A 10,632-nucleotide genomic window follows, 5' to 3' on the forward strand; every position below is an offset into this window, starting at 1 on the left:
AAACAGTACATTCAAGCTCCTGCTCATACAAATTACAAAATCACTCTATCCAACATGATACTACCTCCCTGATGACTCTTGGTCCTTGAAGATGGATAGATTCCAGAAAGTCTGGGGTGAGCATCTCCCCATGTTCACTCAACCTGGTCTTATACTTATTGAAAGCAGAGCTTGAAAATGCCGCCAAGCTGGTTGATCCTCAGCGCGACGCCCTCTATGCCTACGACGATGCTGAGCAAAAAAGTATCAGCAATGAAGGTCCATGGAAGAAAGATCCACACCACTTCAAAAACGTCCGCATTTCTGCTGTCGCTCTGCTCAAGATGGTAATGCATGCACGCTCTGGAGGATCAATAGAAGTCATGGGCCTTATGCAAGGAAAAATCTCGGGTGACGCATTCATTGTTACGGACGCTTTCAGGTTGCCTGTCGAAGGCACCGAGACCCGAGTTAACGCATCAGACCAGGCCAACGAGTACGTTGTCCAATATCTAGCGTCATGTCGAGAGAATGGGCGTGCAGAGAACGCCATTGGGTGGTATCACAGCCATCCGGGCTACGGGTGCTGGCTATCGGGAATCGACGTCGACACCCAATTGACGCAGCAAATGTTTCAAGACCCTTTTCTCGCTGTGGTCATAGATCCAGACCGTACGATTTCTGCCGGCAAGGTGGAGATTGGCGCTTTTCGAACATTCCCCAAAGATTACCAGCCAGCAGCAAGCGGCGGAGGAGATGGCTATCAGACAATACCACTCGCAAAGATCGAGGACTTCGGCGCACACGCAAGCAGATACTACTCCTTAGAGATCTCACATTTTAAGAGCACGCTGGACTCACATCTACTGGAACTGCTGTGGAATAAGTACTGGGTATCTACGCTCAGCCAGAGTCCACTGTTCACCAATCGTGAGTACGGCAGCAAGCAAATGTTGGATTTGAGCGAGAAGATTCGACAAGCGGAGAAGAATGTCAAAGCAGGTTCACGGGGAGGACAGCATAGATTCAACGGCCAGGACACACAGCTGGACAAGGTCATTCGTGATAGCAACAAGATTGCGGGTGAGGAAGTCACAGGACTCCTGGTCAGCGAGTTCAAGGCAAAGCTATTCAATACCGTTGGAGCTACGATTGCCCGTGAAGACAATGCGTCGAAGGCATGACCTCGAGGGATCTTGCATCTAGACAGACAATGAGCAATGAAATTACGAATCGATTGTGCTGACCACATCTGATCATATTCATTTACTTTAAGCTGAGCGTTTGTTGGCTTCGAACCCCATCTTCTCTAGCACTGCCGTGGCGTCCTCAATTCTCTTCAGAGACACATCTCTGCCGAGTATACTCATTGTAAGTATCAGGGTTGGACCCGGACGACCTCCTGTCAGGGCCCATCGTAAGAAATGTTGCACAGAAGCTCGGGAAGCTTTCTCAGAGTTCGGACCCGATTCCGTTGAAAGGGTATTAGCCATATTGTCAAAAGCTTCCCTGAGACTTAGTTCGTCCCACTGCTCAGGCAAGCTTGCCTTGAGATGATCTGCGATTCTGCCAGTATTTTCAGTCAATCCGGCATCGTTCGGTCCGTGTCTGTATTTATCTCGAGGTTCGATGAAGAAGAAGTGGGCATTACGCTCGACAAATTGTACAGGTGTGGTATAGTTCTTTGCGTCGACATTCAACAAAGCAGCAATGCGCTCTTTGAGCTCGCTAGTTGAATAGATCCTACTCCTAGAAAATACAAAGCCATTAGAGGGGATCTACGACAATTGGAGGGTCTTTCTTACTCGGGATGTGCTTGCAGGTGCTCCTCTGCGACAGCAAGGACTTTATCAATCATTGCTAGGTACTCCTCTCCTTCTTCCTTTTCGGCATACTGTTGGGCGTACTGCTTTTGAAGGTGAAAAAGTTTATTCGGTGCTGCTATGGTATTACCTTTCGTAAACTTAAGGTCGAACTGGCAGATGTCAACAGATGGTTGCGAATTAGGTCGTCAGAGCCGAACGTACATTCTGCACGAGATCCTGCAAATTTAATTGATCGACACCTAGCCTGTGCGACCAGCCAAACAAGGCAACGTAGTTGACCAAAGCCTCTGGAAATATACCGTCTTGCCGAAAAGAGTTGATGTCAAGAGCCAAGTTCCGTTTGCTGAATTTCTGCCGCGATGCATCCTGCAACAACCCGACGTGGGCAAAGGTTGGCGGCTTCCAATCGAATGCATTATACATTACTATGTGTTTGGGAGTTGAGGGCATCCATTCCTAGCCAAGTCAATTGATGATTGCATCAATTTCGCAAATCCGGATCCACGTACCACTGCACGAATGACATGCGTGATTCCCATGTGGTGATCGTCAACGACGTTCGCCAAATGATAGGTTGGATGACCATCAGACTTGATGAGAATTGGGTCTTCGAAGCTAAGCTGTGGGCGTGGCGCATGTGCTCCTTCTTTACTTTTACGCTGGCCAACGACTCCGTAAACCAGATCTGTGTACGTGGGTGGGACCTCAGGAAGCTTCAATCGAACAACATGTTGTTCACCCTTGGAAGCACGTTCCTCCGACTCTCCAGCTGGGAGGCTGGTACAAGTTCGATCATAGTCGCTGGATAGACCAAGGCCGTTCCTTCCCATCGCAAGGCTCTTTAAGCGCTCTGTGGAACAAAAACATCGATAAGCGTGCCCAGATCGCAGCAGCTTCTCTGCATGGCTCTGGTACATAGATGTTCTTTCGGACTAAACGTATGTCAGGAGAGTCTTTGGTTATTTCACATGCGATTAGTACCTGCTTGTACGGTCCATAAGGACCTCCAATATCAGGACCTGGGGACTCCATCAGAAATATAGAATCGTCGAATTATTCAATGCTCCTCTGCATACCCTCATCCCATTGTAAACCAGCCCACTTCAGGTCCTGATATAGCCTGCTCTCCGCATCATCCACAATCCTTTTCTTCGACTATCAGCCATGTGAATCGTTCCACTTCCTTGAGTCGATGTTTGGACCAACTTTGTCTGTGTCTTCAATCCGTAATACAAACTTCCCCCCGGTAGCTTTTGCAGTTAGATAGTTGAACAACGCCGTACGTAAGGAACCCAAATGAAGATATCCTGTGGGTGACGGGGCAAACCGAGTCCTTGCTGGGGTTGTGGGTAGCTTTTGTGAAGGCCGCCTCTCTATTACATCTGGCTTGTTAGCTGTAGATAGGGCCCGGCATCTGCAACAGATCCAAGCTTTACTTCCAGATACAATGGTTCGCCTAGGCACCGTCATAACGTATCAGACCTTCTTAATAAGAGTCCTGGGCTTTTTGGTAGGGAGCAGCTGCTCAAGAAATCTGGGGACCTAGGCGGTTGACCTCTAGCGCGCTTTCTCCGCGCAGTGAACTAGAATTTTGTCTCAGGCACTATAAACCTTATTGCTTCCTGCTCAATCCCCGATTTCTTTCACACTCTTCATTCATATTACACCTACGCCTCAGAAGCAATCTCCTATGTGACACTTGAGATGACCATTTAGCCCACTGTGAGGTCTTCCATTAGACCCTCACGGAGAGTAAGTCTCTGCAGTCTAAAGGAAGATACACAGCTGACTACGAGCAGTGGATAGCTCTGCCGAAGACACAGACTTGTACGGTTAGCTGGCAATCGTTTCTGCGCTGTTACCTGTACTCATGGGATCATAGAGGTCTTAGAGGTTGGACGTGGTGCAAGCAAGTCGGAAATCAAGAAAGCATATCATAAGGTCCACTTTCCTATCTACTTTGGTTTTCTCAGCTGATAATGTGTAGGCAGCACTATCTAGCCATCCGGATAAGGTGGCCGAGAGCGAGAGAGCTAGCGCAGAAATCAAGTTCAAATCAGTCAGCAAAGCCTACGAAATCCTATACGATGATGACAAGAGACATTTATACGATACCCATGGCATGTCTGCATTTGACAGCGCTCATGGCAATGGTATGGGCGCAGGTCCCGATCTTGAAGAAATGCTTTCACAGATGTTTGGCATGGGGGGCGGTATGCCGCCGGGTTTCAGTGGGCCAGGACCGAGAAGGTCCAGAAAGGGTGATGATGAGGAGCATCCCTATCAGGTCACATTAGAGGATCTATACAAGGGAAAGACCACAAAATTTGCGAGCACAAAGAACGTCATATGTAACCACTGCAAGGGAAGTGGCGGCAAGGAGAAGGCAAAGGCAAAGCAGTGCGCTTCGTGTCAGGGCAAGGGTACGTTCAAGACGTTATGGGCTCAAAGAATGGCTCCACTGATGCGCGATCACAGGCTCCAAGCAAGGACTACGGTCTATCGGACCAGGCCTGGTTACCCAAGAAACAGTCGTATGCGCTTCGTGTAAAGGCAAAGGAAGTGTATATGCTCAAAAAGACAAATGCAAAAAGTGCAAGGGTGAGCGTGTCACAGAAGCACGGAAGGTTTTGGAAATCTACATTCCAAGAGGTTCAAAGTTAGAGCCCTCATACTCCTACTCCTACCTTTTGTCGACTTTGCTGATCTTCTGCAGAGAAGGAGACAAGATAACTCTGGAAGGTGAGGCGGATCAGGTACCCGATCAAGAGCCCGGTGACATTATCTTCGGCCTCATGCAGACCGAACACGAGACATTCAAAAGGGCAGGCGCTGATCTGTTGGCGGAAATTGAAATCACTCTAGTCGAATCTCTATGTGGCTTTTCGCGAGTGATCGTGAAGCACCTGGATGGTAGAGGTCTCCACATCCAACATTCTCAGCCTAATGCACGTGTTTTGGAGCCGGGCCAAGTCATCAAGGTGGTGGGTGAAGGAATGCCTCACAAGAAAAGTGAGTTAAAGGGAGATTTGTACTTGGTGGTCAAGGTCAAGTTCCCAGAGCATGGATGGCTTGAAGACAAGCAGGTACTTGCAAAATTGAAAGAACTCCTACCGACTCCCGAAACCCCAATACAAGCTGACGTCGTTGATGATGTTGCTTACGACGAAACTGCCAACTTGAACGAGTTCGGAGCAAGTGCCGAAGGCGACGAAGGGTGGGTTGACGACGAGGATGAAGAAGAAGGCGAGGCTCAATGTGCCCAGCAGTGAGTACCGCGGAAAAGAAGCATCAAGCATCCAGCGTGCTCATGAACGCGAGGATTTCGCCAGACGCACATAGAGCACTGGTGAGAACGACGTATAAGGACAGATGGATAGAGCACTCCCACCCACATAATTTGGCTCGATGAAAATCCGTAAAAATGTTCGTGGCTATCCTCTACTAAATATCACGCAACGAAGCCCCATTAGAGGTTACGAACATTACTTTAGCTGTGACAGATTTGCCCTAACCCTAACTCTGCTGGGAATTATCGCTTAACCACTAGCGCAGAAGCTAGTAGCACTTGAACATTGCCGTCCTTGAAATTCGATTCCAAACATCACGTTAACATCGATCACCTAGGTCAGGGTATGTCTCCAACAACTGCGGGCACTCCTGATATAGATGGCTGCTGATGAGCCTTTGAGCGTTCCAGATGGCTGCCGCGAAAAAGCACATTAAGATCGTGAAAAAGCGTAAGTCAACCCGTTGTTCGAGCTTCTCACAAACCGCTCCACCTCCGCTACATTTTTATGGCAGCAGTCAATAGTGATTCTGCTGATCATTCGTTCTGCAGGCACGAAGCGCTTCAATCGTCACCAGAGCGACACCTACAAATGTGTCGACGCAAATTGGCGGAAGCCCAAGGGTATCGACAACCGAGTCCGCAGACGTTTCAAGGGTCAAGCTGCTATGCCTTCGGTATGTGCGTTTTGTACTATGCAACTAGTGCGTTATTGAGAAGAAACTTATGGGCACGAATGTTGCCTGCTTCTCAGACCGCCGAAAATATGGTCGGCAAATTATATTGCTAAGGAGAGAGGCTGATTGAAGTACCACGATTTAGATAGGATACGGTTCCAATAAGAAAACCCGGCATCTGATGCCTTCTGGCCACAAAGCCTTCGTTGTCCACAATTCCAGAGATGTTGACCTTCTGCTTATGCACAACAAGACGTTCGCGGCAGAGTACGTAAATAGACTTGCTCTTCCTTAATCGCGTCTTTTTGATTGTCGCATTGGGCGCTGACTGCAAACAGGATTTCCCATGCAGTTTCATCGAGAAAGAGAGTGGATATCGTTGCGAAGGCGAAGCAGTTGGGGGTAAAGGTTACAAATGCGAAGGCCCGAGTGACTACGGAGTCTTAGTGGATCATGACTATTATTTCGGGCAATGTAGTCTGAGACGATGAAAGAGCTTCATGGAAGTCAGTCATCCAGCTGGCGGTAACTTTATTCAATCAAGGTTACAAATGCCAGAGCGTCGTCTGAAATTACACCTGTCAAAATGCTCCAGGCATGTAGCTGGGCCACTGCTTACCGGAGGTCCCTTTGTGAGACTTATCTCCGTTACGATTGTGCTATCTTCCCTGCGGTCTACATATCTCCTGTACATGGATTTTCAGCAGCCAGGACCGAGCTCAAGTTATAGGGTTTTGGTGTCACGTTGGTCCCTGCATTGTCCGCTAAGGGTCCAGTGCATTTCCAACTGCGAGAAGAGAGTAGAGCTTTGCAGCATTTGGTTGGATCAAAACGCACCGTAGAACAATATCGTCGAAAATAAAGGCATCTTCGTTGTAGCTGTCCCGAAGACTTCGCACCGGTCTGCAAATGTCTGTAAATGCTTACAGCCAAAGGTGTGTACTTTTTAGCATGATTGCAAAAAGACGGAATATATATGTGCATGGTGACTCGATAAACAATAAAAGTAGAGTAAAGAGGAGACGACAAATCTTTTATGCTTGGAGCCGTCCGCTAGACTAGTCGTACGAATACTCATATTCACTAGAATTTGCAATCTACTAGGATTTGCAATCTTTAAAATCTAATTCTTATAATTCATTATTTTAAAATAATATAATTTGAAACTAGAAAAAAAAGTTAAAAGAATATAAAATATAATTATTATAATTTTAATTTTTTTTATAATTAAGCTTAAATTAATAACGTTATATTAATATATATAAAAGAATAAAATAGAGTTAAGTTAAAAAATCTTAAATTTATATATATAGCTAATTATAAATTCGAATTTACTACGCTCTTTAATTAGATCGACTAAGTTAGCTCGCTAATTCTCTTAAAACTTCTTATTAAAAAATAGATATACGTTATTTATAAATAAAATAACTTTTTTATTTTCTATTAAAATTTAGATTTTTTTTTAAAATATAGAGCGTAGTTTACGCTTTTTAATATTAAAGAAATTTTAAAATTTAATCTTATAATTATTAAAAATTAAGAAGCTTAAATATCTTTTATTAAATTTCGCTTATTAAATTTCTTAATAGTCTTAATTAAAAAATAGATATATATTATTTAATTTTAGAATAACTTTTTTATTTTCTATTAAAATTTATTAATTCTTTTTTAAATTATAAAACGTAATTTACGCTTTTAAATAAAAAAAGAATAATAAAATTTAGTTTTATAATTATTTAAAGGCAAGGAATTTAAATATCATTTATTAAAGATCGCTTATTAAGTTTATTCGATAGCTCTAATTAAAAAAATAGATTATAAATTTAATTTATAAGCCTAAACTTATAGTAATATATTAAGATATAGTTATCGAAGTTTATTACGCTATTAAATAAATTTATTATTATTATCTTAATTTTAAGAATTCTTAAAAACATTAAAATCGCATTTCGAATTCTAGAAGAATTTTTTTCGAATTTATTATTATAATGTTGTGGAATGATAAATTATCAAGATTAAGTTTTAGAGATTGCAAATCCTAGTAGATTGCAAATCCTAGTGAATACGAGTACTCCATAATTCAGGGTTTCCCCTGCCAAGGAATTCTGCAATACTAAGTAAGGTACGAGTACCAACAAAGTAGAGGCACTGCTTTGTGCCGCATGGTATTTTGCACCCTCTTCAGCTTTTATTCCTCCTTGTACATAAAAATGTATATCACTCGAGTGTCGTAATATGATTCTTGACCAAAGAATTCCCAGACCTTTTTGATTTTCCCCCACAGAAGCAGCAGCATGATTCGAATCTAAGATGTTCTACTCACATCAAAATAACGACTTTTGGGATCGGCCCATCGTCTTCAGCCCCAAGCGCATCGTGCGAGTCCTCACTATCTGCGTGCTTGTCACCCTTTCTTTATTCACTGTGCTGTGGATCGCCCCGGGCAGGCGGCCTTCAAGAACCTTAGCGCCTTTGCGGGACAAGGCTGCTGATTCGACTTCTCACAGCTCGAGCCAGGATAACAGTCTTAAAGAATTGCAATATCCTTCTACCGAGAGTACGAATCTAAAAGAACCATCATATTCCTCCAGCAAGAGTTCGGACCTAGAGGAATACCCCCACTCCAGGGAAAGCTCAGACCTGAAGGAAGCGTCTTACCCTGAGGAAAAATCCGTCTCGAAGGAAAAGACCAAGTCTTCACACAACTTAGCGTCTCTTGCAGACAGCGGAACACAAGCAACATTCACAAAAACGCCATATCCCCCCCTCCCTCCTGGTGATGACGAAGAATACATATCCATATGTATGGCTGTGAAGAACCAGCACGTGGACCTTCTCGAATGGTTTCCCCACTATTACTATCATCATGGCATTCGACGTTTCTATGTCATGGATGATGGAAGCCAACCACCAATTTCTATACTCCCCGATTACGGTATCCCTCGCTCAGCTATTACCTTTGTCTATATACCTCGCACCCCAATCGAAGAACGGCCCGAGCCGATGCATCACCATATTTACGGCGACATGTGCATCAAAGACTATGGCAAGCGCCACACATGGATGGGTTTTCTAGACGCTGACGAGTTCCTGGAGATGCGGAACGGCCAAACGCTAATGCAATGGCTACATGATTGGGAGCACAATGATACTGTCGGTGCCGTGGCTGCTCAATGGCTCACCCACAACTCGGCAGGATTACTTACCCGTCCTGAAGGCGGTGCCCGCAAGAATTTTGACAAGTGTGTCGTCAACGATCCCAATGGCGAAAACAAGCATGTTAAGATGTTTGTCCGTACCGAGCTCTTCCAGCAAGTCAACAATGTTCATCACATTGGAACGAAAGATGGGTACATGGAGGTAGGAGAGCATGGCGACCCTACCGGACCATGGAGAAATCCTGTCACCCATGAGAAATGGGCTCTTCATCATTATGGGATTAAGTCGCGGCAAGAATTCATAGAGAAGCAGGACAGAGGTAATGCCAACGCGCTTGCCAAGCCGATACCTCAGTCGTTGTGGGAGGGTGTTGAAAACATGGATGAAGTTGATTGCAAGGAGCTGACTGATTATTATCCATGATGCCTGGAGTAATCAAGTGGAGGTCTGATCTGTTTTACACAAAGCGTAAATTGTTAAAGGTGTTTGTTAAGGCTTTTTTGACGTGAGGTGCAAAGTCAAATGCTTAAAGTCGTTGATGTTTTAGCGAGCAGTCGCCATACTTTCAAGTATCATTTTACCTAGGTGAGACAGATGTTTTTGACTTTTATGGTACTAGAGTTCATTGACATGAACCATCTGGGAAATCATGAAGCGACGATCTCGTTTCACAGTCACTATCCCGTTGTATTTCGGATGCCCCCAATTATGCCACGCATTTAGAGTCAAGTGCGTAATACGATAACTTCTTCCGTCACGCTTATCGCTTGTTTACTCGATATTCAAGAGCTGCGAGTGACTGTTGAGTGCGATTACCCGCAACAGGCCTACACGAGTTCGCTCAGAAGAACTCAATATTATCACTATTGATCCTTCTCGTCTGTCTTTTGTACATCTTGTCAGCAAACGGCCACGGAGCGCGGTTCGAGACCAGCAGGAAGATCTTCATTTTCCCTCTTACCACCCCCACCACCACCGTCTAATCCCCCAAACCTACACCATTATCAGAGTTGATAGACCCACAATTCCTGATGACTTGATCCTCCTATGCTCCATTCTCAGCAAAAATACGACAACCCCTGACGCAATCACGTCCCCCAATGGCGTCTACAAGTTAAACCTGGGAACAAAGGGCCGCCTACGGCTGACGCAAAATTCGCTGACGGATACCTATCGCTTGCCAAAGTGGTTGATTATGAACGACGGCTTCAGTGAGTTTTCATACTCGGTCTGGTTACCCCTGATTGCATAATCCTTGAGAAAGAAAAAAAAAATCCCACAGTTCTGGCACACCCCAAAATCAAAAATCAAGAATTTCAATTTTTCTATATAGGTTCTCAACCACAATTAATTATGATCTGAAAAAGTATCAAAATTTAATAAATAGAGTATAGATTAGATTATAAAATTCTTAAAAGATTTAAATTATTCGTTATATTGTAAAATAGAATAATAGCGAGTTTTACGAAGTACTCTTGACAGCTTTAGAATAGAGTCGGAAGGTACTTTCTGCGAGGTCTTTCTTGCTAGCCATATGTAGTATAGCTTACTTAACTAGATCCTTAAGATTCTTCGAAATCCTTTCTCTATAGAAATTCATTATCCTCTTCTATCTACACGATACCTGATCTATCTTATTCTTTAGAGATTTTACTCGAATTTCTTATAGCCTTAAAGTAGAATTATCTTTACTATTATTCTT

The 10,632-nt window shown here is 44.2% G+C and overlaps 5 protein-coding genes across 5 annotated transcripts; 4 read left to right on the forward strand and 1 right to left on the reverse strand.

Moving 5' to 3' along the window:
* Positions 1-91: 91 nt before the first annotated feature.
* On the forward strand, positions 92-1,163 carry HO133_001207 (uncharacterized protein; the record flags this gene model as incomplete). The annotated part of the gene is made up of 2 exons (XM_037292137.1): positions 92-116; positions 169-1,163. The coding sequence occupies 2 exons, from the start codon at positions 92-94 to the stop codon at positions 1,161-1,163; spliced, it is 1,020 nt and encodes a 339-aa protein (XP_037151556.1).
* An 87-nt stretch (positions 1,164-1,250) lies between these two features.
* HO133_001208 (uncharacterized protein) lies at positions 1,251-2,837 on the reverse strand (the record flags this gene model as incomplete). Its single annotated transcript, XM_037292138.1, has 5 exons — positions 1,251-1,728; positions 1,785-1,954; positions 2,007-2,261; positions 2,315-2,737; positions 2,787-2,837. The coding sequence occupies 5 exons, from the start codon at positions 2,835-2,837 to the stop codon at positions 1,251-1,253; spliced, it is 1,377 nt and encodes a 458-aa protein (XP_037151557.1).
* A 415-nt stretch (positions 2,838-3,252) lies between these two features.
* On the forward strand, positions 3,253-5,077 carry HO133_001209 (uncharacterized protein; the record flags this gene model as incomplete). Its single annotated transcript, XM_037292139.1, has 6 exons — positions 3,253-3,315; positions 3,545-3,557; positions 3,605-3,637; positions 3,688-3,746; positions 3,793-4,228; positions 4,284-5,077. The coding sequence occupies 6 exons, from the start codon at positions 3,253-3,255 to the stop codon at positions 5,075-5,077; spliced, it is 1,398 nt and encodes a 465-aa protein (XP_037151558.1).
* Positions 5,078-5,505: 428 nt separating this feature from the next.
* Positions 5,506-6,218, forward strand: HO133_001210 (uncharacterized protein; the record flags this gene model as incomplete). Its single annotated transcript, XM_037292140.1, has 4 exons — positions 5,506-5,545; positions 5,647-5,771; positions 5,917-6,038; positions 6,110-6,218. The coding sequence occupies 4 exons, from the start codon at positions 5,506-5,508 to the stop codon at positions 6,216-6,218; spliced, it is 396 nt and encodes a 131-aa protein (XP_037151559.1).
* A 1,863-nt stretch (positions 6,219-8,081) lies between these two features.
* HO133_001211 (uncharacterized protein) lies at positions 8,082-9,353 on the forward strand (the record flags this gene model as incomplete). Its single annotated transcript, XM_037292141.1, has 1 exon — positions 8,082-9,353. The coding sequence occupies one exon, from the start codon at positions 8,082-8,084 to the stop codon at positions 9,351-9,353; it is 1,272 nt and encodes a 423-aa protein (XP_037151560.1).
* Between the last annotated feature and the right edge of the window lie 1,279 nt (positions 9,354-10,632).

This window comes from Letharia lupina (genome assembly GCF_014066315.1).
Source record: "Letharia lupina isolate WasteWater1 chromosome Unknown contig_12, whole genome shotgun sequence".
Taxonomy (NCBI): Eukaryota; Fungi; Ascomycota; class Lecanoromycetes; order Lecanorales; family Parmeliaceae; genus Letharia; species Letharia lupina.